Source organism: Colletotrichum abscissum (genome assembly GCF_030869225.1).
Source record: "Colletotrichum abscissum strain IMI 504890 chromosome Unknown Scaffold_34.1, whole genome shotgun sequence".
Classification (NCBI taxonomy): Eukaryota; Fungi; Ascomycota; class Sordariomycetes; order Glomerellales; family Glomerellaceae; genus Colletotrichum; species Colletotrichum abscissum.
Window position 1 is genome coordinate 229,703 of NW_026850254.1, and position 26,441 is coordinate 256,143.

A 26,441-nucleotide genomic window follows, 5' to 3' on the forward strand; every position below is an offset into this window, starting at 1 on the left:
CGGAATTCATGAGGTTGGCAGCTGACCGAAACTGGAACATACCTACGCGAAACGCCCGCAAGCCCGCAGCTCGCCAGCCTGCAGAAATATCCCTCGACAGTCGACTTCGACCATTGTTTACGACCAACGGGTCCCAAAAAACCGAAAAAGACAACGTTCAACAACAATTAATGAGAACATGTGGAAGTTCAAGCATGGAGGTTTGGAACACAAGGCTGGATGATGACGACACAGGCATTTCCTCCTGGACCCATCAAGGCCTGGTAATCCGAGAATGGGATAACCGCCTAGCGAGAGCCCAGTGACCCCCTCCACACTTCGTTGCATATGCTTACGGCATGGGATGGGGATGCAAGCCCCCCTCCTTTTGGGACACCTGCATTCTAAGTCAGTCAGTCTTGCACACTGGCGTAGCATCAGCCACGCTGCCACACCGCAGCAGAATACGAGATTCTGCGTTGTCATACTGAGAAAGACTGGTATGGACACAATGGGTATGAGGGGGGTGGACCTTTGGCCATGCTGTCAACCCGCGGCAGACATCACCTTCCGTATCTCTACAAGGCTTTTCAGTGAGATTCGGTCAAGGGTGATTCGGCCTTGGGTGTTCGCTGGCAGAAAGTGGGCATTCTTGTGAGGAATGCTCCGTTGCTGCCCCGGCTCGACACACATTGCTTTTCTGCAGCTAACCAGACTGCCTTGCAGACAGCCAGACTGCCACTGGTATCACAGCCCACGGGAAGCGACATTCGTCAACACACACCGCGCGAACGGGTTCGCAGATGAGTTACCGTAGATCAATGCGTTCAGCTGCCGAATTTCTTGCAGAGACTCGACAAGGCGATCACAGCCCTCGAGCTGGGTATGGCCATACTGTGCGGTAGAAGATCCGAGCAATCTCATTGGTCGGGCAAGCGCCCATGATGATTCATCATCATCAGCAGCAGCAGCAGCAGCAAACATCAGCAACAGGCTATGGCATCAGTTCTTTTCCAGTCTCAAGCAATCAGGATGATAGAGCCTACACGCAATCATTGAGCTTTGGTAAGTACTGACTGAGCGCGCCCATATGCTCAATTCGGCCTCTGGAGATACGCTCCATTTTCGGTTCCAAGATTTGGGGTAACGCGCTCCCGACCTGTAGGTCTGGGTTCACCTCGACAAAAATGAGCCTACTACCTGACTCAGCCAGAATTGCCATGCAATAACCTCACAAAAACTAGCGTCAATGAAGGCAGGCACTGTCAACTCGGGTTCGAAGTCGACGCTGAAGTTGCTTGAGCTTCTGATTCGAAGCCATCGTTGGCTAGGGAGGAAATGAGATTGACAGTAATTCGCAACGGAAGCGGTTTCTCCATCTCTATTCTTAGAGTGCTGTTCTACATAAGTTTCGTTGGCTCTACGCGGCATAGTTTTCAAATACGCAATCAAAGGCACATTGGCTGTCAATGTTACACAAGCTCACGATCATCACGATCACGATCTCGGTGATCGGAGGATCTTATCTTTCATCCCACTTGCCTTACCTTATCGCGCGAAAGTTTAAAAACCAGAACGCGACGCGTTGCGCACACTTTAACGCATCACGCCATGACCAGTTAAATGGAAGATTGCCGAAATGAGACCATGGAGCAATCTGTGGACCCAATGGCAAAAGAAGGTATCCACAACGTCCAGGATCTGAGTCGGGAGCTTGAAATCAGTGAAACATAGATAAGGAAAATTTCCGCCTCCTGGCGCAGAGCTACCGACACTGTTATCATCTCATCCACAATAGCTAGCTCCCTTCCTCTCCGTTCCACCTCCGATCACGCAAAGATACACGTTATTGCCGTCACGATGTCTTCGACTGCCTTCGTTCAGCGCCCTGCTCCCGCCTTCAAGGCGACCACCGTCTTCCCCGGCGGCGAGTTCAAGGACATCCAGCTGTCCGACTACTTGGGACAATGGTATGTGGATTCATGCTGAACTAGCCGCAGCGAAACGGCGCGCCGAAAATGAGACAATCCAGAGCTAAACTCATTAATCTTTTCCAGGGTCGTCCTCCTCTTCTACCCCCTTGACTTCACCTTCGTCTGCCCGACCGAGATCATCCAGTACAACGACGCGCTGCCCCGTTTCAGCGCCATCAACACCACCGTCCTCGGCGTATCGACCGACTCCCACTTCTCCCACCTGGCCTGGACTGAGAAGCCCCGCAAGCAGGGCGGCCTCGGCTCCGACCTCCAGCTCCCCCTCGTCGCCGACAAGTCTCACAAGATCTCGCGCGACTATGGCGTCCTGATCGAGGAGGAGGGCGTCGCCCTTCGCGGCCTCTTCATCATCGACCCCAAGGGTATCCTCCGCCAGATCACCGTCAACGACCTGCCCGTCGGCCGCAACGTCGAGGAGACTATCCGCCTTGTTGAGGCTTTCCAATTCACCGACGAGCACGGTGAGGTCTGCCCCGCCGGATGGATGAACGGCAGCAAGGGCATGAAGGCCGACCCTAAGGGCAGCCTGGAGTACTTCGCTGCTCAGGGCGAGACCAACGGCACCAATGGCCACACCAACGGCAATGGCCAGAAGAGAGCGAGAGTCGAATAAGTGTCTTTCTAAGTCGAGGAAGGGTGACGAAAAAGGGCACGAGTGTATAGACTATAGATGTAGAAACTAGACTTGTAGAACACTAGAACTGCTAAGCCAGATGTAAAGAGTATGACGCGGGTTCAATCAACCTACAGCGTTTCAATCCCAAGTTTCCTGATCGACATTTGCCGTTTGACGTGATGTCATGTCGGAGATTTAATGTGAGCTAAGGTGCTTCCAGGTCAGGGTCAAAAGAGGCCGTGTGTCGGTCTGGACCCACCAGTGACATCCCAAGAACATATGTCTCAATCAAGAACAGTGCTCTGTGCAAAGGTTTACACTGGATTGACTAGAGTTACAAAGAAAGAAGGTAGCAATGCTATGCTGCGTATGTGAAACGCACTAGTGTGAATGAAAGAGTTGTACAGACATGAGGAGATCCTATCTAAGGTACTATACAGGAACAAGAGAATACCAAAGAGTAGAAAGCCACCGGAATTACGCAAAGAAATTGCCGTATCCACTTGTACGCTTTAGCAACGCGTTGCTATGTTGACGTCCATCGCTTACTTGCTATTGTAGAATGGCTTGAGAGTCTCGTCGATCTTTTTCTTGGTATTGCTCTTATGCTTACTCCGACCGGATCGACCGCCTTCCCGTAGTTTCTCCCGGTGTCTTCGTTCTTTCTCTTGCTTCTTGACATATTTGGCAGTTTCCGTTGATCCACCTTGTGTAGACGAGGAGGCCGCAGGGACGTCGTCTTCGTCATACTCTCCGTAGAAGCTACGATTAGTCGTGAGTAAGTCTCGTATGTAAGAAGGGTGACGATGTTGCATACCTTCCAGCTTCCGCCGTGTTGTCCGCATACTGATGATAGCTGGGGCGTCGCTCGGCATATTGGCCTTGATGATATTGCTGGGTTGAGGCCGGGGTTGTATCCGAGTAGGATGATTCGGTGTAGGGATACCATTTCCCATCGCTTGATCTGTAATATAGTCGGCCGTCTTTGCCGTGTTGGATAAAGTTTGACATGGTTGGTTCCTAGATGAAGAAGCAAAAGAGAGCAACAAGTGTAGGTATTGAAGACGGGAGCTTGGTGATAAGTGCCGTAGATCTTTGCGTTGAAGTGACGATGAGAGAAGTCTCGATTCTTTTGTCGCCGGACAATACGTCCCCGTCATATTTATAGTTCGGCCAGTGACAACAAGCACGATTTGAATTCGTGGGACCGTGACAACCTTGGGCGTCCTGCTCTATCCATGACCAGAATATCTCAAGCCCTCACGAACGTGGGTCTTCGTACTGAGCTTTGACATCGAATCGATAAAGCAAGGCCAAAGGCCGTTGCCATGGATGGAGGATAGTGTCGTTTGAAGTTAGGGATAACCCTGGCCCACTGTCGGTGAAGAATGTCGTCAAGCTTTCTCGAATCGAATGTGTCATAAGGAGCGGCTATCACAGACTAGGTGATAGGTCAGCTTCGCCCAAAATGCAGAGAAAAGAGCACCATAGAATCATGGGACGGGGGGCATACCGGAACAAGGGGCCGATCAACAGCTTCGTTTTCAGGTGCACTCGCAGCACTGCCGAGGCAGACTGCTGCGGCTCTTCGACATGGTATCGCTTGCAAAGAGAACCATAGCCCCTGACCAAATCACTCGGCTGGATGAGAGACTGTCTTTCTGTTGCACCAGGACAGACGAGTGTTCACCGGTACGCTGACATTTGTGGACCGCCGGGTTGCCTGCGCTGCTATGACGCTGGAGGCAGGACCACAGCCACAGCCAAAACTTCAACGGAGTTCTGTGCCGCAGATGGAAGAGCTGTGTTCGTTGTTGGTGCTAGAGCTTTCGAGGGTATAGCAGATTCGGAGAAGAATAACGGCCACTGCTGGGGTGGTTCACTGCAAAAGAACCACCGAGTCCCTTGAGGTCGTGATACCCTCGATGCCGAGCCGTTGGGGAGGATGGAGAGTCGGGGAGGCCGAAGGTGAACCTGAAAAGATAACCTAGGACAAGCTGGGGCCGTTGGGGTCTAATATCTCAGGATAGCAAGGATTCAGTAAGCTCTGCAGCCGACAACCTGGATTTTGGGATACAAAACAGATGATCTTGCGGCAGGCTGTGGAGGGATCTGGGTTGGCGCCCATCCTACGGAAGGTGTACTCCCTGTTGATGTTGTAAAGGGCGGCTAGTAAACCCGCCTTTGGGTAGTCTTCCGAACAAGAAAGTTGTGATTGAGAAGTCTTGGAACGAAGTTGGCATATATGGCTACCATTCTTTGCGCCGGGAATAATCAAGTGAGAATAGTGGTCGGTGCTGCTATCGGCAAGATGACCAGGAGAAGGATCAGACTTGGCCGTGGATGATGGAGGCACAGCAGACAAGCAGACGGCACAGTTAAGCCGTCTTGCCTGACCGACAATTACCTCAAATCGCCTGACATGTCGGTGCATTTGGAGGGAAGACAAATCTTCGTCAAGTTCGTCTTCACCTTCTCCTCAAGCCTCGGGCCAGAGCAACGATAATCCAGCTCTCGCGAAAGTTGTTATTCCCCGCATTGTAGAGACATGTTTCTCAACGACAGCCGCTCGTGTGGGAGCTGTCGATCTAGCTCACCCCAGCGTTCCAGCGCCACAGGTGCTTCAGCTCTCTGCAAGATTTCGGAGATCCTTACCTCTGTCGGCAGGCTGGCGTTCTCGATCGGTAGAACGATGTGACATGGCCAAAGAGATTGAAGTCAAGACAGCCCTTAGAGTTGATCATTGATCCCGGAAAGCCCCAGTGCCATGCCATCGGATTTCTTTTCTCTAGGATGTTACAAGATCAACGAGAGTGGCTTTTGTCCGTGGGTCGCAAGTTCTTTTACGACTTTCCTCTTCGGCGGCGATGTATGAATCCCATGTTGTTTCTATGGAAAACGGGCCGCAGTGTATCAAGGGAGCAGCACGACCGCTGCTAATTCTCGCGTGCCGAAATGAATTGTGGACAAGACGCAGGCAAAGCAGATCAATCACATTTATCGATATCCTTTTGTACATAGCTGAACTGCAGAGGCAGGGAAAATTGGGGCCTGTCTCGGTCGATGCAACCCTCATTATGTGCGGTGGTGGTGTTGCCGAGCTTCCAACAAGCGAGAAACCACTGCATCCAAGCTTCATTCTGGCTTCATTATCCAGCCCACAGCTTGAAAGTATGCCGCGACGTGTCAGTCCGCTCGTCAAGTGGCGGCAACCCAAGATGTACAGCGCGAGTTTCTTCGATGGAGAAGCGAATTAGGCAGGTAGTGAAAATCGCATCTCAATGATTTTGATCGTTACACTATCAAGTCAGAGCCTGGTGCATCTATCAGAAGAGGAGTCTACAGCCGCAGAGTCTCGCCTTTCCACAGAAGGTGTCCTCACCACACCAATCCATCATTATGAGCCTCCCCAAGAATCCATAGTCACGTTGCATTCCAGCAACCACGTATCCCCCCCTTGAAAACCGATGCCTCCGCTCCATCTACTCAGTACTTAGACAGGTAGATGGCATCAAAGACCATGAACAATAGAACTGCGGCTTGCACCTTGATCAGAATCTTCACAAAACTATCTATGCTCTGTGGCTACAAGTCAGTATGTGTTCGTAGGCCAAACCATGTGAGCTCGCTTGCGTTATGTCTCTGCTTGCTGGGGCCCGGTGGAATAATTACCTGCCTAGGTGGTCTCAGCCTGATTTGATGTGCTGCATCAGCGACCCCCTTTCGCGAAGTCTCCCTTGTGTCCTCCAGTGAACTGATGAGATTTGGTGCCCTCAGATGGCTTGAGAGGTTGCAAAAGCGAATTCAACCCCGGGATGGCGCTCAGCGCGCTTGCAGCCGCACTTTTCCCTTCCATCCTGGCCTGCTTGCCAGAGGTGCTTCGATCTGCAAGCCTCTCATGCGCACTCTGCACGGCATCCACAAAGTCAGTGAGTGAAGGCGTAGGATGCCACATTTCTGCAGACCCATGCTTGTCATGGCTTGAATGGCCATCCACAAGGTTATTCGTAGATGATCTGGAAGTGTTTTAGACAAGCACATTCAAAACAAAGAAGTAGGCAACACCCACGCTGTCGATCCATCTTGGGCTCCGGTACAGCTACCAGCGCTGAGTGGATGGCCTTGCAAGGCTGGAGTGGAATGATGAGGGCTCACCATCTTCACCGCTAGATTTCGAAGCTTCCTGATGGTGGGTGAGCGAGACTTGGGGTCCAAGGAAGAAAGCCACCTTCAAATGAATGGGTGTGAAGAGGGTTTTGTAGAGTCCACTGTATCATGTACGCGGCCTCTCACTCTCAAGAAATCAAGCTTGCTCCCACCGACCGAAAGGCTCACATGTCCTCCTGATGCTTGAGGGGTGGAGCTCCCGCCCTCATTGGCCCTGCTTGTGGTGCAAGTGCTCAGAGGCATGGTGCGGTTACTCTGCGCTTTCTGCTCGGATGTTACTCAGGAAGTCTCTCGACCCCAAGGAAGAAGTCATGAAGGGCAGGGCGGGACCCGAATGAGTACGTTAAAAGCCTTCAAATGGGAAGTTCACATCGGCCACCCTAATACAGGACTGCTCACCTACCACTATGAGGCAGACGTGATCGAGCTAATGCCGACTGGAAGTAAGAAGGACGAGGCAATGTTGAGGAATACGAAAGTTGCCTTGTTTTGGTAACCTGGAATAGGGGGGCTTGTATTGGACGAGAATGAAGTGGAAGTACACCCCTTCTCTCATGACTCCTGATGATACAGACATACAACGGAAGCACTCACCGCCCCCGGGGTGCTGGAATCCTATAATCTTACCCTCTGAGCTGTAAATAGTAAGACACCAAGGTCACTCGGAGGTGCGGCCATGACTCTGAGTCGTCCACAAGATAGGAAGCCCCATTCTCCTGCCTCCTCCTAAGCCCCTTTAAGGCTTTTGAAGGAATTTGTGCGCCCTACACATTGCCAGCACATCATGGCGGTCCCTCCAGCCAACCTGTCTGACAATCTTCACCGAGTTTCTTTTACTATCCGAACACCTCCCTGGGCTGGCGCTACCATGCTTCTCACAGCATCAAGCAAGGCTGCCTGGCCGCCTGGAGACATCTGTTGGGCATTTGGATTGGCATTGTGTGTGGTAAAAACGAGGCGAATTCCTACGCCCTGGTATGCCTGGATAGAGCAGCGAGCATTGAACTTTGGGGCACCGGTGAGGAAGGACTCTCCAGGAGGGGTGCCGCTAACTTGAGATACTCATAAAGGTTGGCTACACCCTCCGGTCACTAAGTACCTACTTTCAACGAAACCTCCATGCGCTAGTCTGACCAGGATACAAAGTCACGAGAGATTGAAGAATGATGTCACTTTGCGAACCAAAATGACCGATAATACAAACACTCAGCTCTCGTGGTGTAAGAAAATCAGTTACAGCACTCGATAGAAAGATATAAGGGACATGTGCCCCCGATATTTTGCGAAATAAGAAGAAGAATGCTTCCAGTATTCTCAAGGAAGCTGTCTGATATGTCTTAGTTGCCGCCAATATTCACATCGTTCGCACATACAACGTAATAGTGTTTCAATTTCAGGTTAAATTGCTGGTGATATATGATGGACCATATATAGAAAGCTACTCTCTTTCTCTGTCTAAATGATAACCGACTTGTTCAGAATACGTGACTGAATTGATCAAAATTTCCCAAGGCTTTACCAAATTTGATCCATCCATCGAGACCTTGATGAAGGAGCTTGAGCATGGTCATATTCAAGTGACCTTAATGTTTTGACTTCACTGGCATCTAAGGGGTGACCTTGATTACATCGCCAGGGCGCATAGCACTTCCAAGGTTGTAGCGAGTGTCGTGGGTGTACTGTCTCAGAGTGAAACCACCGCCGATAGGGTCGTCAAAGGCGAGAGGGATGCTGCCGGGAGCCGGGGTCGTGCCGTCAATGGTCCAGTAGAAGACGACGTGGTTGACAGCCAGGTCGTAGAAGAGGTGAAGCAAGATGACGGCGCCCTTGTAGGCAACACGCTTATAGTAGCCGGTGTCCGCAGAGAGAGTGATATCGGTGGCACGCTTCTCGATGCCACGGACCTCGAGGTCAACGATCTTGTCGGCGTCGAGGTTGGCGATGTCTCCAGAATTGCGAACGTCGAGAGCCTGGCTATCGACAGGCGCAGCGACGTCTCTATCAGAGAGAATAGGGCTGGCCTGGACGAAGCTAGCGACCTGCAGAGCAGCAATGAGAGCAGTGGTGTAACGCATCTTGAATGTCTGACGTGAGGGTTGCTATACAAACGTTAGTCTAGCTACCTTGAGCAATAGAACTTGAGGGCAAGGAATTTAAGGGGGCAATCTACCCTTCAAGCTGTGTTGAGCGGTTCTGAACGGTGATGAAATGACGGACGAGTAGAGAGTGACTGAATAAGTAATGGTCAAAGAAAGACTGATGAGTTGTAAGTGCCTGATGTAAAATGGAAAAATCAATATTGGCCTGGAAGAAAGACGTCTTAAATATCATAATCGTGTCATAGGACACATAGAAATCACCGTGCAAGCCCCTGACAACCATGGGTCAAATTCCATGACTTACAACATGGTACATGAAGTCAAAGATCACGCGACCTTGGTTCGAATCCAGCTGAGGCTAAACGAGATCCGCCAATTCCCAGTGCAGCGGGGCCTATTCAATGATTACCTAGACGGCGCTCTAGAACTCAGGATGAATGTTGTGAGAACGCGCTAAGCCTAAATTCTGAACTAAGATATACAACTCTTACATACACCGGCGACTTTCCCAAATTCTTATTGGAAACTAGACTAAAGCTATTGTCTCTTAGTCTTCGAGGTGAACATGCCGACTGGCACCTAGTACAGGGGACAGAATTCATTGGCAAAGCCCGTCGCCAGCCAGTGTAGTAGGGCAGAGCTATTGAGCTAGGTAGAATCTGCCTGCTCGAGACTCTGACTACCGTGCAAAGGCCACCTCCGTAGCTGTTGACGTAGCTGGTGCTCGATAGCCCATGCAACACACCTGATGTGTGCTCTCATGCTGCCAACTGGCGGTCATAACATTAACTCCAACTGCCCGCGGTGATCAAGCAGATGATAGATATGAGACGAGTACTTCCAAAACTCTGTACTTAGCCATGATGACAACCCACTAATTCTTAACAGGAAAGGCTCATGCTCGAGACTCTGCGCCTTGATGCCTAATTCGGAAGTCAAGGCAGTAAACTCACGATTCATGATCATAATGCGTGCACAGGCCGACTTCCGTAACCCACAGTCGTCGGCAAGACCGTACATAGTGGCGCGGAGAGTGTCACCGCCAATTCGGCCGTCGGGGGTTTTTGACTTGGCTTAATATCCGATTACAGGTAGAGAAATCTGGAAAGAAAGCTTGATTTGAAATCCTATGGAGGCATTCGCACATAGTAGTTCATCTGGTCTTTCGGCCTCTGGACAACCCCTGGCTCGTAGCTCCCTATTTAGCCTAATGTATCCCACAACCAATCCACCCAGTACTGAATAAATCTATCGCCGGGGTCAAGGTATTATTATACTAGGCGTAACTCGACAGTTTTACTAGTCGTAAACCTAAGTAAGCAACTGATTATCTGGGTCATCGTCCAGGGCCGTGCCAGGACAAGGAAGGTGGACTGGTTTCCGAATGGGTGTGCTCCACTTATCGGTACAGGGAAGCTTCAATCGTCGATATCATGTTTGTAAAGACAGGACGACTAATCAGTGAAGGGCAAGTACGGATAATTCGACCGAGTTTGGCAAACTTCGCAGAGGCTAATTCCCCTGCAAAACCTTAGCAAAGAAGGACATGTGTTCACGGCACGGATAAGTCCTGCTACGAAGTACTCCGTACAGATTACTGCTTTGACGATCAGGGGTTCCTATGAACGACGCTCATAGGGGCTCGTGCTCCGTCCGCTCGTCCCCCGAATGCCTGTTGATACAGATTACCAGGCTCAATCTAATCTCTTCCAAAGGCAGAAGTCGCAAATTCCGTAAAAGTGTCTTTGAATTAGGTTTCATCTTCTCAAGTTGCGCATGGGCTGGGAACTATTGGACATGTTCTGTCTGCAGCCTCGCACCTGTGGCGACGTTGGAGTGATTGGCAGTGCTTTGCTCAAGTTCTATTGATCACATGATTGACGAGTCCAGCGGAAGACAGAGGACCCCAGAAACTCTATTAACATGCTCTCCAGGGGTCAGGTATGGAAAGCTCTGGACCCCGGTGTCCTTGCTCCCACTGGGCCGGACGTGGCTTCATCGGGCGGTCCGCGCCACTCATCCCAGTTGGCTTTCCATGATTTAAACCTGCCAAATGCTGTACGGTGGAGCAAGTTCGTTCATATTTGTGTGGAAAGGTGAAAGCCTCGGCAGCAAGGGTCTCTTTTGGAAGAAAGGCCCACTAACTTGGTATAAAGAGCAAGGGTGGCGATGCAGACGAAGTCCAAGTTCGGGTCGCTGATTGGGCTCCCACCTCCGTGTCCTGGTATGAAAAAGCTTCATCGTAAGTAGGCAAGGTTCCGAGCCAATGACACAAGAAGTGCTATGCAGAGAAAAGCAAGAATCTTTGGTTGGGACGATTCGAACTACCCCGGCGGAGAAGACGTATCTTGCTGCTCCGCCTCACTTTTTCACAAGCCTCAGTCCAATCAAGCACTTTCGGCCTCATGGGCCCTTGAAGCCTCACTGGGAAAGGATGCCCTATTGGACACACATGTGCTTAGCCGGGAGTCGCTTAATATCTGACAGCTTCATTTCTTTTCGCCTCCAAGCGCCAGGAATCATGATTAGAGCCGAATGTTGATGCGTCATATCATCTAGGGATTGAAGTGGAAAAAGATTTCCAAACTTCCCACGATTTCGAGAAAGAACTTGGAAGAATTGCATTTTGGGACCCCCTGATACATGTGCTAGTCACAGCAAGGGAAAACAATTTTATCCTAACCAGAAGTTGATTGGATCTCAACACCACTTTTACCACAACGAATACAAAGAAATCTCTAGGGGCGCAAAGGAAACCCTTGAGAGTACTGCAAACCCAGCAAGGAAGAGAGAATTCTGGAAATTGCATGCCAAACTAGTACGTTTTCGTCTCACGTCTGTCCGAACCACCTTCTCGTCTCTGTTCGTTCCGTGTCCGTTTCCTTCTGTCGTCCTTGTCGTCGTCTTTGCGTGGCCGAGAGCTGGTGCTCTTTTGGTCATCTTTACACGACGCCAAAGGTCGAACGCTGCGCCTCTTTATGTGGATGTCTCTCTCTCTCGGAGGACTAGTAATCAATCAGGACACGTAATGACAGACACTGAAAGAGACCCTTACCTGCTGGATCGATGGACCTCTATCGATTCAGATCGCGAGGGGTTGGGTGGGAAATCTGTGACGTGAACCCTACGTCCTTCCCGATTGCTTCGGTCCACAGTTGGTTGCTGATAGGTTTCTCTGGGCTGTCTGGTATTATCCCAGCTCCCTACTCCCATAAGTGTGGGCGACAAGGGCTGTACAGGCGTGTTCGCTGCGCTAGGGGTTGTTGTCGCAGAACTGGCGGCATAGGGATAGCCGTAAGAACTCGCGGCGGACGAATGACCTGTCAACCCCGAATAAGACGTTAAAGGGCTATTCGGGTGACTGCGGTGCGGCAAAAATGACTGGTGTGTCGAGGTTGCCTGAACCTCATATGACGAGCGATCAGCATAGGCGGAATTTGCCTGCGACAGTACGGGCGGGTAGGACATCATGCTGTTTGCCGGGGCACTGCTGGAGTATGGGTACCCCGTTGTGACTGTGTTATGATTATGGCGATAGCTATTAGAGTCCGAGTATTCGACAGCGCTTGGTGTGACAAAGGCCGGGAAGCCTTCCCCAGAATTTCCTTGATTGAGCGGCAGAGCCAATGGATATGAGTCGTTGATTGGAAATCCGGCATGTGTCTGTGGGAAGGCCGTCTGTGGTGGGGGTTGGGTGTAAGGGGAGGGCACACTTGATCGGTGCCGCGATGGAATGGTGGTCTCGGAACCTCGCCTGGAAGATTGTTTCTTGGGTTGGAAGTCCATGATATTGGTTATATGAAACACAACGGGAAGAGGGGTAAGAGATGAGGATGACTGGAGAGTATCTCAGAGAGAAACCAAGAAGCATCATGAACTAATAGTAGGGCGTTTGTGGTCATCTTAAAATAAGATGTCAGGCTTGTGAATGAGCCCAGACTGGCTTTGATGGCTGTCGCATACTACTGCCTTAGCGATAACAGGGTCGATACATAGACTGGATCCGTTGGGCCTCATTCCATAGTCAAGCCGCCTCATCGGGCTCGAATGTCGTGAGTTCTTCAAGCTTCCTCCACCTATCATTCACTAATCGGCACCCAGTCAACTTTGGCACAAACCTATGTCAGCCTGCAGGATGCGTAATCGAAGACTTAGTTTAGTTTGTTGCCTGTACGAGACCGGGCGAGGACCAAGCCGCCTTATTTCGACGGATCAGGTTTATCATGAGGACGTCCCAGAACCATGGCGACCCATGGCGGCTTATGGCGCTAGTATTTCAACTCGGACACAGTTCTGGACAGCATGCGGGTGAGAACATGCCTAAACCCCTTGCTTGGAGCACTTGCAGAGGGCCAGGTCAGGGGCGGCTTGATCATGGGAGAGGCATCAGTAACACCTCTCGCTCTAGGTCCCTTGCCATGGAAGGCTGTTCTTCTATCGATTCGTTGTCACAACTTTGATGAAAAGACTAAACTTCTTCAAGGCGAAAATGCGAAAGTGCCGACCTTCATTTGATATTCTCGACTGGGCTAGAAATTGGGGTAAATGCCTCAACAAACCGCACTTCGAACCCCTCTATCGCGTCGAGATTGGCACTCCTGAGTTGGAGAACTTGTCACTTGCTGCACCTAACCGCTTACGCACTGCACAGAAACAGAGAACAATTCTGTGCCAAAAGGAGCCCAGCCCAATGAATGACGGAACAGTCACTGCGTAGTTGAAAGCAGGTCTCATAGCGTGGCGTCAGGATATAGGTAGGTATCCGACTACTGCTCATTATCCTCAGGTAATATGTTGGCTGCTGAAATTGATGAGAACATAACAAAGGCTGACTAACAACCTAGATCGACGACATATCGCATAAACAACCTATCCATCAACTTGGAGTAGAGAAAAGTACCACAACCTAGCCGATTTAGACAGCATGTGTTGCCTAGTTATCAGTCAGAAGTGTGGACAGATGGTAATAGGCCTCGATATCCAGGGTCGAAGACCGTGGTGCACCTCGGCAAGCCACCCCAGCTTGTAGAGGAAACGATTTCCGGGGGAGGCTTTTTGCCTAGCTCCCACGAGCCCCCAAGAGCCCCCACGAGGCTCTTAAGCCGGAGCCTTCGTGTTCACAAGTGGGATCGTAGCCTGGCCAAGCATAAGTAGCAAAATCGCAAACTTCACCGCCTTGAGTACATCGTCAATCTCGATTTCTTCTGGCGGCGGTATGGGCGCTTGTCGCGATCACTTCATTTGGACTAATTATAGTCAGAAGGACATCCTGTCGAAAGGTAATGAATAACGTTACATACATGTACGGGACTTTGCTTTTGTGCCGCTTCAACAGCCGCTGGCAGTGGTGATCTGCAATGCAGCTAGGCTGAGGGATGAAAAATGCTTACCGAGCGATGCCTTCTCACGTTTCTCTGATGCATCATCGTCGATCTGACGCAGAAAAAGAGATGAATTTCATCCCAAAATCGATAGAAACGAATCTGTCGGTGGAATGCCAAGCCGGCGTCCCCGAGAAAGTCTTGAAGAGAATGTAATGGCTGATGTTGCCCAAGGCGGGAGGGCGGCACAGCGTGTAGTTTGAGTGTTATCACCCAGACATATAGCACCAGATTGCACTGAAAGGTGCTCTACTTAAAACAGCTGGAACAGCGTCGTGGTAAACCCAGCTGCACGGCAACAGAAATGAGATATCAGGACAGAAATGGCTGACGTGGCACCTCAACAGTGGTCATGCTTTCAAGCAAAGCCACGATACGGAAGCCACCCTCACCTCACAGTAGTCTTACTGCGAGAGGTCACTATGACGGCATGAAATGCTAAGGGACCATCTTTCAATCCCGGTTGAGACTTAGGAGCGTACCGTATACATCTGCCCTTGCATGCTCTGTCTCAAACCTTAGCGCAAGCACCCAGGCGAAGAGGCACGGTTGGACCACACAAGAATACCAGATACGTGTAGGAGCTTTTTACACAACTACCTAGATTACCTGTGTTGGTGTTAAGGCTAACTTGTAAACCCCTCTTTTCTTAGCAGGACATGGCTCCTATTTAGTAAGCCAAGTACGCACTCCTAGAACATACCTTTTGCTACATCTGTCACTTAACACGCGGCTCACGGTCTAAGTCTTGCTCAACTCATGTGGCGCACTCAACGGCCCGTTCCATTCTAACTACCCAAGCCGATTATCGTACTTCAACTCAAGCCTTCTATACTTCCACATGACTGTTTGCATAATGCCTCTAGCTCAAGGATTAGCGGATGCTTTCCCATGATACTATCAATTCTGAAAGCAAGAAAGCACTCATGGGAAGCCTGTTAGGTCCATTCCACAAGAAGTAGGACGAATAACAGAATGGAAGAGAGGCTAACGCCGCCTCCGTAAGAGATACGCATAATGTGGCCCACTGAGAACTGGCCTCTTTGATTGATGTATTTACCAAGAGACTTAAATGATGACGATAGTCGAGTTGACATAATAAAGACACTGTGGTTTTTATTGTGGAAGCAGGAAGCCTCTCGATCCGACATTGTATCACATTGACTTTAGGATCGTGTGCCTATTGAGATTATCCTTGATCGTTAACATCGAGAACACAACAGCTACTTCATCAATTGATCACTACCTACAGACTAAAAACCAGATGCGGGAAGGAAGATAGCGAGTCGATGTGTAACTCCCAAGACGTACGCCACACATTTGTACCTGGAACCAAGTCTCTCCTTTATATAGCGGGATATTCAACGGACTAGTTATATTAGATCAACGGAGACCTGAAAGTCAAGACTGAATATTCGGGCATGACCGACATAAAAACAAAACAATTGAAAGAACGATTGGTGCGCAAAATTAGGGTTCAGTTCGACGTCAGAGGTGGACTGAGGGAGACTTCCACATAGACCACGCCCAACAGTCTATGGCTACTGGCGCTTGTCTTGGAGAAACTACTCTTCGCAGGGACCTCTGCAATATTCAGCACCAGGAGGTGGTGGGCACCGGGCTCCGTCTGGTACAATCCCACTTGCACCCCCAGAGACGCCCTCTCCGTTGAAGTAGCACTTTCCAATATCCTTCTCACATGGGTTACCCGGGCCCGGACAACAGTATCCATAGGCATTAATGTCAAAGTTATAGCAAGCAACTGGGTTGACAGGAGCAACAGTAGGGGTAGCAGTCGGCACTACCTCAACTGTCGACTCAGGCTCGGGCACGTCAGTGATGACCATGAGTGGCGAGGAGGTAGAGCTAGAACTGCTCGCTCTGCTCGTGCTACGAGCTTCCACGGCAAGACCGTCGTAGACTGCCTGAGGGAACCCGTCTCTGTCTGGTGATGCATCACCTCCTGTGGGTACTGACAGCGGCGGTCTAGAAGAACACCGGGTGACTGGTGTTGACGAGGTAGGCGAGGGTTTTGATGAAGACGTAGGTGGCAAAGAGGTAGGCGGGGATGAAGGCTCTGAGGTCTTTGGAGGATTTGACTCTGCAGGCTTAGAGTTTTCGCCGTTGTTACCATTATCACCGCCATTTCCGCCACCACCGCCACCAACCGGAGGCACAATCGGAGGAACTGGCGCAACAGGTGCGATGGGAATGGGAATTGGAACAATGGGAATAATGGGAACTCCACCTTCCTCAGTGGTTGGCGGGGCTGTGGAGTAGGAGTATGAGAATGAAGCACCCGAAAAGGAGCTCGCTGGGATAGGTGGCCTGGTGGTGAAGATAGGTCCCTGGGAGCCAGATCGAGGCCCTGAGGACGGCGGTGGTGCTGGTTTGCTGGGCTGAGGTGCCGAAGATGATGGCCGCACCGGGTTGCTGGCTCGAGGTCCTGACGACGATGGCCGCGCTGGATTGCTGGATCGGGGTCCCGAAGATGCAGGAGGCATCGGTGGCTTTGAGCGTGAGGCCGACGCCGATCTAGTAGGTCGTTCTGAAGATAACACCGGTACTTTGCTCGAATGAGACGTCGGGACTCGAGAGCTTGTGCCGTTTCGGTGTGTCGTGATCCAGGTCGACGATGCCTTAGCCTGTCTACGAAGCATCGCCTCATACTTGGCATCTAGACTATAGTCTGCTCTCGCCATAAGATCTTCGGGTCCTCCGAGCAAGACGCTACCCGTATCTCTTTTCATAATGGTACATGACTGCCCGGGTGCTGCACCGCTCTGGGGATCTGCCATGACCTCCAATGCAAAGAAGGCCATATTTTGGGCGTTTCTAATCTTATCGGCGCCTTTGAGTCTCGAACAGCTTTGGGTTTATCAGCAAAGCTCTTGACAGCAAGAATATCCAGATATCGTATAATAATCGATACTTACCAGTTGGCGTCGTAGCAGCCGCTGCCATCAGTTTCATTAGGATCAGGGACATCGACGCATCGTCGACCATCACTAACGATAGCTCCTAAGTGCTGGACTTCGTGCAACAACCAAAAGCCGGAAGATGCGCTAAGTCTCCGCGTATCTTTCCAAGTCCGCAACATATCTTGTTGCGAGTTAGCCCCGAAGAACCGGTCACATAAGACAATGGAGTGGCCTGATAACCCTCCGGCTCCGTGCTGGTGGGCTGCTGCAGCCATTCCACCGGCGCACATGCTATCATCTGCGGCAGCACACATGTACGTAAGCCCGGTAGGGCTGAGGTTGTCTATTCTCATATCATCGACGCGGTTGCGTGTACCAGGGGCTTTGAGGAAATCTTGAACAGGATCGTAGTTGAGAGTCTTGATGGAATTCTTTGTAGCGGCCTTGGTGTTGTCCTCTGCATTCGACAGTCAGACCATCTTCTAGGCACTGTTAGATATAGAAGTCGAAACTTACCACCAAACCAAAATATGTAAGCATCAGAAAACTCGGAGTCCTTTTCGGCAAGTACAGTTGAAGCCATGAAGGCCAATGCTTGCGTATCTCTGACGGCACCCTCCAACGCGGCGATCTTTTCCTCGGTGCAGCCCCATTCACTTCCAGCCTGCTGATCGATGACATAGAAACCATCCAAAGCCCTCTTACTGGAAATGTGCATTGTTTGCTCGATTGATCGCCTGGCATGGTCGGAAAGGCCATGACCCAAAGCGCCCTGGCCAGAGGCCAAGAGCAGTGAACTCAGTAGAGTTAAAGGAGTGAGTGACTGTAACATAGTGTTAAACGAATGTGGGTTTCGAACGATTGTTGCCTTCAAAAAAACTAGTAAAACTTCCCAACTTACGGTTATTCGCCCGTTGGTATTTGTATCTGGTCTTTCCGATTCATAGTCACTATCGTTCGTCAGATGGCCCGGAGGAGCCGCAAAGCTAGACTGGATCTGCTCAATCTACTCAGGCGCTTCAGCTTCTAGTAAATGAATGGAAATTGAAGATCAACACTATTTTACAGTCATTGTTAGAACCAGTTTTGTTAGAACAAGGAGTACCTGCTTTGTCGAAAAGTTTAACCAACTTAATCGAGGAGCGCGCGTGTCATGAGGTGTGGGTTGCTGCTAAATATGGGGATTCATGCGCGGGTTCCCTTGCCATCCCGTCCCAAGACCGCAGTGGCGAACGGCGGAACGGCTCTCACGGCCAGCTGAGTAGCCGCAAGTTCTTTCCAATTTGTCTGGGATTATGCCATGTAGAGCGTGATTCGTCTGAACTTCTTCGTTGCATCTACGGACATTGCCTTGGCTTCTTTACCCGTCACCACTCCTTCGCAAGGCAGGCCTGGTCGAACCTGTGGATCTTTTGTATTTCTCTCCCAGAATTCTTCTTTTGTTCATTTGACGTGCAAATTAGACTTTGAGTAACGTTGTCTTGGCCTTTACTGCCATCCCAAGATCAGACGATGTGTACGTCGGCTATCGTGACTGACTCAACATCGCAGTGTTATGGAGAGTGTGAGAAGCCAAGCCACACTCAGCCGCTTTCGTCCGTGTTTCAAAAAGACGAGGGGCTAGAGGGTTTCGCTCTGCGGCTGGAGTCAGACTCGATCACATCGGTTATGTCATCAATTGGCCATCTAGTCAAGGCAGTTTTGCGGAGAGTGAACCTCTTCAACAGCCTGCGTATGATTTGATGATGAACCTATCACATAGTGGGGCACTGATAACTAAAGTCTTGTGATCTCTTTGAGACTCCGGTTATTGTTGGCTTGTGTGCCAGTTATGAAACCGAAATGTCGGGTCCGGCCCGGGCTCGGACTAGGCCCACGGTTAGGTCGTACTCAAGTAAGCGTCATTCGCTCGGCCACCTACCTTGGCCATCAATTATGGAAGCACTCACGAGCATACAGCTACAGCTAAGCTATATGAAGTCACAGCAATAGTCACAAATTTGCCAATCATTTTATCTGGAGCATTTTATCCTTCACGTTTCACACGAAAGCCTCGAGAAATGCTTCGCATACATCACAATTCAGTCAGTGTTTCAATCCATCATCGAGCTCTATCTGTCATGCATAATCTGCAAAGTTCAGTCTTCGGTTTCCCTGAATGTGAAAATCGAGATTCTCAGGCATATCTCACGTAACCTATCATCATTGTAATCTAGTTGTAGCCTTTGTCTTACATGGTCAGGCCTTGTATCTTTTGTCGACGGAGAGTTGCAGGACATCCTTCGGAGTAATGGCCTTGACTCTGCTGCCCCTGATATCCTCTCTATCCAGAAGCTGCTGGTACAACGGAGCAAACTCGTCACAGGTGGTCAAGTGAGCTCCAGCCCAAGCCTTTCTGGTTTCCTCATCAACTTCAAATTGAACTCGGTAGGCGAGGTAAACCTCGTTAAAGCGGATGTTCGTCTTCTCATTCTCCCGAGACGCAGCGATGGCGAAGCTAAACAGTGCACCCTGCGTCACTGCGGGAGCAGCGCGGAAACCATAGTCGCCCTGAGCACCCGTACATAAGGTCCAAGTGCTGCCAGCAAACCCTTGCTCAAGCAAGTATGGGACTGTCACGCGATAGGCATCTAGGTGAATGATTAGCAATCGGAGTCTTCAGTCAAACTTCGGATCTTGTAAATGGTTTTTGGAGTTTTCTCACAGAAGTACGACTCGAAGTTGACATTGAGAACCTCGCGGAGAGCCGCTGGGTCAATCTCCAAAATTGGGGTCTCCCAGTAGAGTCCACCAGCTGTCATGAACGTCATTTTAGCCTACGTGGAATGAATCTTGTGAAGTTTTGTAGAACGTACGCGAGGCCCAAACATGCTGGAAGGCAGGGAGTTTGCCAGCCCTAACTTGGTCGACGACTCCTCGGAGAGAGTCCTCAGAAGTAAGATCGGCCTCAACCACGGTGATGTTGTCGCGACTGCCGACGTACTTAAACATCTTCTCGGCACTAGCTTGACTGCGCACAACAGCGATGACATGGCGCTTGGCGCGCAGAGCGCCGATAATGACTGCTACGCCAATGTTACCCGTCGCACCGAAGACAAGAACTGTTTCGGTCATGGTGAAGTTTGAGCTTTAGAGGAGCTTGATTCTGTTTGATCGGCACAAATTGACCCAGAGAGTCGCTGGTGAATGCTGCTTGATGGTTATAGTGTTGTGAGAAGTGTATTCTGAGAGGTGAAGTAAGCCTTTGGCGATGTATATATATATATAAATCCTGTTGACAAAACTGATTTGCTGCAGGCTGCGAATTGCTTGATCCCTCGGATATTCTTGAGCCCGAGCATCACCGAGCGGAGAAGGGCACAGCTATTTTCGACTCTCCTGCAATTAGAAATGCCATGATAATTGAAGTCGGAGCTGTACCGGAATTAAAACGTGGTATCAGGCCGTTGAAGTCACTTTGCTGACTAGCATGCTTGACCATTGGATAGTCGACGTGCACATACTGCCTAGTCACTCTTGTAACAGAACCTCGTCATGTAAGCGGGTTCAGTTTGCCGTTCTACTTCCCTACAGGATTCAGTATAGGTTCTACATTACTAATTGCATGCAGCTGCGTCATTCTGCGAGGCCTAAAAGTTCGTTCTCGGTCTTGACGTCTTTTGCCGATTTAATTGGGGGTTCAAGGCGCTTTAGTCACCATAATCGGGCTTCCAGTTGGGCCAATACCCGCTAACTGTCCGTCCCACTCTCCGTGCTCGGACCCCGGAGCCCGGGGGCGGCTCGTGCTGAGTAAAGGCGGCACAATATTGGTTCTGAATTATCGTGTTAGTCCGTGGATTCTGAGACTGCAGCTGCTTCGCTGTTGATCACAATTTGCAGCAGCAAAGGAATTTTTGTGAGCTGAAAGCTTCCATTGAAACCATGCTCAGTACGAGCTTGAGGTGCAATGTGCTTGTTGGACCTATCAAGCAGGCCCGCTCATATTACAAATGGGATTGTCAGACAGCACCTAGCTACATTGACATTGTCGGCGACTAAGGTAAAACTATGTGACAATCTTATCAGGCCAGTTGCGACTTTCGATTGCCATCTTCGCCACCAAGTACCTCCAAACTTCCCACCTTCTCTTCACTGCGTTTCGGGTTACGCCGGCTGGCAGAAATTAGTAATACATCTGGACTTAATCATTGCTTCGATATTTTGAGGTTTATTCCACGAGTGTTCCAACTGAAATTTGAGAGTAGTTCGATTGGAGACAGTCTCGAACAGAGGCTTTGTTGGAGCGGCCGGAGTAAGTCATTGCGAAAATTTCTCTTCATCATCTCAAGGTAAGAAGGAGAGGTAATCTACGACTCAAACTGCACGGTTGTCTGCGAAGATGACGGGACAGAACCATCTACAACCATATAACAAGGGCAAAAGATGGCTACTTATGTTTCTCGGGCCAGCTTGGTTGAAAGCTGTAGGCAACTCAAGTCTCACGAACGTAGATGAGAACTGTGAAATAACGATGAATCAAGGATCTGATTCGTGGACCCCTGGAGAATCTCTTCCTTCGGCCCTCCTACAACATAGATCAGGAATTGGTTATCACTTATGAAAGAGTATGCATGTTGTTGTTGCTTGTTGAAGGGACAGTTATAGCGATCAACGTGTGAATCTAGTTGGCTCTCATTATGTAAGTCCCTCTTTCAAGCGGTCCACATGGATCATAGTAGGATAGGGCACTTTAACTACCCTGTCCAATGGGAATTTGACTGATCTGGAATTCCTGCATCACGCAGACCACGTACGCAGCTAGCGACAAGCTTCTAGGTTCATCGAATTTCATGGTCGGTTTCTTAACCCCCTGAGAAGAACATGACCACCGAATAGGCTGCAAGAAGAATGAACATGTCCGATCTTCAAGTGCGTGTATTGTGTGGAAAGCAGAGGTCGAACATCATGGTCTGAACAGGAGGTGTGTTTACGGCAGCCGCAGCCCACCCACCTCCACGCTTGAGCAAATTTTGTTTATTGAGCACTGTTATGCGAGTATCCCGCAGTAAATATAAAACTTCACAGGTTAAATACTACTATAGGATCCATGGCGCTGACCCGTACTTAATGGGCATTGTTGCAGACCATCTGCTTGTAGCAAGTGAGGAACCCTCTGTCCGACATACAAGTGCCGGCGACGACTCAGGACCCCATCATTCACCGAAATAGTCTTGCTCCACCAAATACGCGAGAACAAATGAACCTTCGAAATGGTCTTCGCGATGGTCAATCTGGAAAAGACTCGGCTAGGGGGTGCTAAAGTGTCAGCTGACCATTGACACTTAAATGGTGTCGATGGCAAGGGGCACGGATCCAGGGGCATCATTCATAATTAGGGTGCGTGGAAGTACGTAGGACGAGACAGACTGGTCATGTTATACTTCCCAGAAGACTGCCGAGTAACCCTGAGGGATGGCTAGTGCATCCCAAGCAGACGGGTGGCCACCCATGGTTAAGACGCTTCCTCGGGTTAGGCCCGTCAACATGTCTGCTAAATGAAGCGTCGTCGCCTGCATATGGAACTTCGTGATGTTTCTAAATTCCGATTGGATAGAGGGATCTACTGTGGCCATGGACTGGCGTCTGTGAGGGGGTGGTATTCTCGATCAGATTCGAGGATACAAGGTGCGATTTCGTTTGTACTCCTAGTTGCTAGAACTTGGCCTCCATACCGACTTGCATTCCGTAGAGTGAGGAGTATCCGGGACATTGAGCTATGTACTGAGACTTCCGAGAGTCTTCCGAGAGTTTTACGCAGATGGAGTGAGTCATTCAATGAAGCGAGCTTTAATGCTCCGAAGCTCTCTGAGTACAAGCTTTCGCACGATTCCATGACCACAAAGCGCTGGGTTATGAATCGGGCTAATGGTAGATACTGAGTCATTATTCTCCCTCGTTTTCTTCCCAGTCTGAGCATGCCTTTCTTTCACCTTCGGATCACCTGAACCAATAGAGTAAATGGGCAACACGTCGCTGGTCTAGGCTCTCAGTCGCGCCTAATAGTCAACGCACTCCTTTCGGCACTTCAAAATATCTCTTAAGCTGCCCTTGGGGGAGGTAAATAAATGGCTTCCCAAAAGACCATGGTGTCAGTGCATCGAATTTCTGTCGGCACCTTAGCGTCGGCACCCAGAGACGACGGACTAGAATTCTTCGCTTGGCCATGTTTGTCTGGGCACGTGGAGTGACTAGACCAAATAAGAACGGTCTTCACCCTGGAATCGTCAAGAGGAGATTTCTCGGCAAAGTTCAAGCCGTTTTGCAAGGGCTCTTCCCCACGCGCTTACTCCCGTGCAACGTAGGTTCGGATTGAAACAGTGATTGGGAACTTTTCCTCATGAGGTTGAGAGGGGCCGCGGTCTTATCAAAGCTTGATCATAACCCGCAGACTTGCTGCGTTGGTAGGCGTATCAACCAATACCGCAAGAATCGCCAAGCCGCGCGCAAGTATTTCCCACGGAATGATAAAGCTCCTTCCAAAAAATGTCGGAGGATTGGGGGTGACATCCCCTGTCTTGATGCCGGCAACATGGTGCCGATTTGGATGTATAGGACTGATGCTAAGCTGTCGGCACACCCTCCTCAAAAACGGCGACGGGGTGATTGGTCAACCCCATGTAATACTGGGATGGCTGCTTGACCTTAGCTCCGGTGATAGATTTCATGAGAGCCTGTCAGATGAGCTGAAGTTCACCTTACCCCATCTAGGCCTCTCTCCAGATTTCCCCGCATTCTTCCCCCTGCCGTCGCGTGGGGAGAGCTCATAGAGTTCAACCTAGTGGTTCGGCTTTTGATATCTGAGCGTAGGCAGCTGCCGCGAAGACATGCCGAATGTTTGAGGTTGGTCGACCCAGGATCATGGTAACACTAGATGCGTAGTTGTGCTGTCGACAGGTTGATGTCGCAGATCGCGTCGGTAATTCGACTGTATCGGTCGATGTGGCCAGGCCTGTGTCTACATTTATTGTCCACGTCCGCGCCCCGATGTTACGACGTTTGTTCTAATTCATCACCGTGGTTTTTCATCGCATCACTGTCCGAGACGTAGAATCGCAAGCCAAAAAAATCGCAACCATGTCGAAAGATCCGGAGAAAACAGTAAGTCCAGCATTGTCTCATGTACGAATTTCCACTAACATAGTCCTTTAGACCCGCGAGGAGATCGAACATGAGCTTCACATCGAGGTCGTGCCTGGCACTGAGGTCATGGCCGATGTGTTGAAGCATCATCTCATCAAGAGTGAACACTCGACGGTGGTTCTTGTCCCTCAACCATCCCAAGACCCGCACGACCCCTTGAATTGGAAAGCATCATGGAAGTGGTCTACATTGGGCGCGGTCTCTCTAATGACCTTCTCGCAAGGCTTTGCTCCATTGTCTCTTGCGTCCATGTTTCCATACCTTATTCGAGACTACAACAGCAACCTAGAAGACGTCATTCAGTTTACGGGAGTGACCATTCTGCTACTTGGATTCAGCAATTTCATATGGTAAGGCCACAAAAGGATATTTAGCTTTTCAAAGCCATGGCTAACCCTTGAAAGGGCTCCGATTTCGTCCTCATTTGGTCGACGCCCAGTCTTTATTGTTTCTCAATTAGTCTGTCTTGCGTCTCATGTTCTTCGAGCGAAAGCCACAACATACGGCTCTTTCATGGGTGCTTGCGTGTAAGTTCTGATTCTTCATATTCTCCAGTATTGAAATGCAAGCTGACTGCATTTTAGACTCAACGGTATCGGCGCCGGTCCCTCAGAGACTCTGCAACCGCAAGTCATCGCCGATATTTACTTCCTACACGACCGTGGCCGCTGGAATACGCTATACTGGGTCGTTTATATGGGATCTTTGATGGTGGGTCTAGCTTTAACGGCTGTGGGAGGTAGTCTTGGCTAACCCTTTCAGATTGCGCCGGTTATTGCGGGCCCGATGGCGGATCATGTTGGATGGCAGAACTTTTGGTGGCTCAACGTTGCGCTGACAGGTGCCTCCATTGTCTACGCCTTCTTTGGCTTCCCAGAGACAAGATGGATTCGTTCTCAGCCAACTCAAGACGCTGTCACAATCGAAGTTGCCGACGAGACATTGAACCCCACTCGGACTGCGGACATGGACCCGTACCTTGGCAAGGGAACCCCCTCTAAGCAGCAGTGGTACCTGTTTCAACGCAACTCTTCGCCCCTTAAGACCATCTGGTTCGACCTCTGGACTCCCTGGAAGCTTTTTGGATTCCCCATTGTGGTATTTGCGTCGTTTGTTGTGAGCTGGAGTTGTAGCAACTTCCTCATTCTAAACCTCACGCAGTCTCAAGTCTTCGCAGCACCCCCTTATAATATGAGCTCGCAGTCTATCGGTAAGCCTCGTAAACCCAAAATTGCATCCACAATTGTTGTATGAGACTAACCCTTGTAGGCTTTACCAATCTGGCAGTTCTTGTTGGTGCGCTGATTGGACTCGTCACCGCTGGCCCCTTTAGCGATTGGGTATCCGCCCGCGCGACTGCTCGAAACAACGGCATCCGCGAGCCTGAGATGCGTCTCCCTGCTATGATTCCATTCGTGATCATCATGATATTTGGTAATATTATCACCGCTATTGGATATCAGAACCACTGGTCCTGGCCTATCATCGTAGTCCTCGGTTACGCCAGCGCAGGCATCCAGGTTGCTGCTTTACCCAGTATCGCCAGCACCTACGCCATCGACTGCTACAAGCCAGTGACTGGTCCTCTCATGGTTGCTATCACGGTGAACAAGAACGTGTGGGGATACGGCATGGGTAAATTCATTACCCCTTGGACAATACAGGCAGGGTCAGTTAAGCTTCTCTCTTTTGGCCGATGCCATATGCTGACACAAATAGGTTCATACCGGCTTTCATGACTAATATGGCGCTGACCGTCTTTTTCTGTGCTTGCGGGACGATATTTTACTTCTATGGCAAGACATTCCGTAGGTGGACTAGGAACAGCACCGTACACAACTTGTAGAAGATGAAGGATCTATGTTATAGACAACGACCTAAGTTAGGCTCTAGAAGCTCAGGTAGTTCATACTCAATAACATGTTGCAATGAGACGATTGCAGAGTTTCATGTTTCTAGTTACGTTGTGTCTTCAAAATCACTCGCCAACACGAAGTAATTACGTTGACTCCTAATTCAACTCAAGGAAGAGCTATAGAAGTCGTGCAGGTTCAGTCTGAGGAACTTTGAATAACCCCATGCGCTGGAGAATGGGTAGTATTGGA

At 50.0% G+C, this 26,441-nt stretch overlaps 9 protein-coding genes across 9 annotated transcripts; 2 read left to right on the plus strand and 7 right to left on the minus strand.

The window, feature by feature from the left end:
• Positions 1-1,839: 1,839 nt before the first annotated feature.
• CABS01_11880 (AhpC/TSA family protein) lies at positions 1,840-2,586 on the plus strand (the record flags this gene model as incomplete). Its single annotated transcript, XM_060545234.1, has 2 exons — positions 1,840-1,949; positions 2,037-2,586. 2 exons carry the CDS (start codon positions 1,840-1,842, stop codon positions 2,584-2,586), a joined length of 660 nt encoding a protein of 219 aa, XP_060397099.1.
• A 548-nt stretch (positions 2,587-3,134) lies between these two features.
• On the minus strand, positions 3,135-3,600 carry CABS01_11881 (uncharacterized protein; the record flags this gene model as incomplete). Its single annotated transcript, XM_060545235.1, has 2 exons — positions 3,135-3,351; positions 3,407-3,600. 2 exons carry the CDS (start codon positions 3,598-3,600, stop codon positions 3,135-3,137), a joined length of 411 nt encoding a protein of 136 aa, XP_060397100.1.
• A 976-nt stretch (positions 3,601-4,576) lies between these two features.
• Positions 4,577-5,363, minus strand: CABS01_11882 (uncharacterized protein; the record flags this gene model as incomplete). Its single annotated transcript, XM_060545236.1, has 2 exons — positions 4,577-5,006; positions 5,245-5,363. 2 exons carry the CDS (start codon positions 5,361-5,363, stop codon positions 4,577-4,579), a joined length of 549 nt encoding a protein of 182 aa, XP_060397101.1.
• A 935-nt stretch (positions 5,364-6,298) lies between these two features.
• Positions 6,299-6,544, minus strand: CABS01_11883 (uncharacterized protein; the record flags this gene model as incomplete). The annotated part of the gene is made up of 1 exon (XM_060545237.1): positions 6,299-6,544. One exon carries the CDS (start codon positions 6,542-6,544, stop codon positions 6,299-6,301), a length of 246 nt encoding a protein of 81 aa, XP_060397102.1.
• A 1,819-nt stretch (positions 6,545-8,363) lies between these two features.
• On the minus strand, positions 8,364-9,171 carry CABS01_11884 (uncharacterized protein; the record flags this gene model as incomplete). The annotated part of the gene is made up of 2 exons (XM_060545238.1): positions 8,364-8,855; positions 9,160-9,171. 2 exons carry the CDS (start codon positions 9,169-9,171, stop codon positions 8,364-8,366), a joined length of 504 nt encoding a protein of 167 aa, XP_060397103.1.
• A 2,499-nt stretch (positions 9,172-11,670) lies between these two features.
• CABS01_11885 (uncharacterized protein) lies at positions 11,671-12,641 on the minus strand (the record flags this gene model as incomplete). The annotated part of the gene is made up of 2 exons (XM_060545239.1): positions 11,671-11,860; positions 11,911-12,641. 2 exons carry the CDS (start codon positions 12,639-12,641, stop codon positions 11,671-11,673), a joined length of 921 nt encoding a protein of 306 aa, XP_060397104.1.
• A 3,160-nt stretch (positions 12,642-15,801) lies between these two features.
• CABS01_11886 (uncharacterized protein) lies at positions 15,802-18,163 on the minus strand (the record flags this gene model as incomplete). The annotated part of the gene is made up of 4 exons (XM_060545240.1): positions 15,802-17,104; positions 17,173-17,614; positions 17,674-17,980; positions 18,059-18,163. Coding segments are annotated over 4 exons (2,157 nt in total), but the record flags the coding sequence as incomplete, so codon positions are not given.
• Positions 18,164-19,395: 1,232 nt separating this feature from the next.
• CABS01_11887 (uncharacterized protein) lies at positions 19,396-20,271 on the minus strand (the record flags this gene model as incomplete). The annotated part of the gene is made up of 3 exons (XM_060545241.1): positions 19,396-19,787; positions 19,862-19,951; positions 20,013-20,271. The coding sequence occupies 3 exons, from the start codon at positions 20,269-20,271 to the stop codon at positions 19,396-19,398; spliced, it is 741 nt and encodes a 246-aa protein (XP_060397106.1).
• A 3,999-nt stretch (positions 20,272-24,270) lies between these two features.
• On the plus strand, positions 24,271-26,182 carry CABS01_11888 (uncharacterized protein; the record flags this gene model as incomplete). Its single annotated transcript, XM_060545242.1, has 7 exons — positions 24,271-24,294; positions 24,346-24,686; positions 24,741-24,863; positions 24,921-25,047; positions 25,099-25,546; positions 25,606-26,005; positions 26,056-26,182. 7 exons carry the CDS (start codon positions 24,271-24,273, stop codon positions 26,180-26,182), a joined length of 1,590 nt encoding a protein of 529 aa, XP_060397107.1.
• Positions 26,183-26,441: the final 259 nt, after the last annotated feature.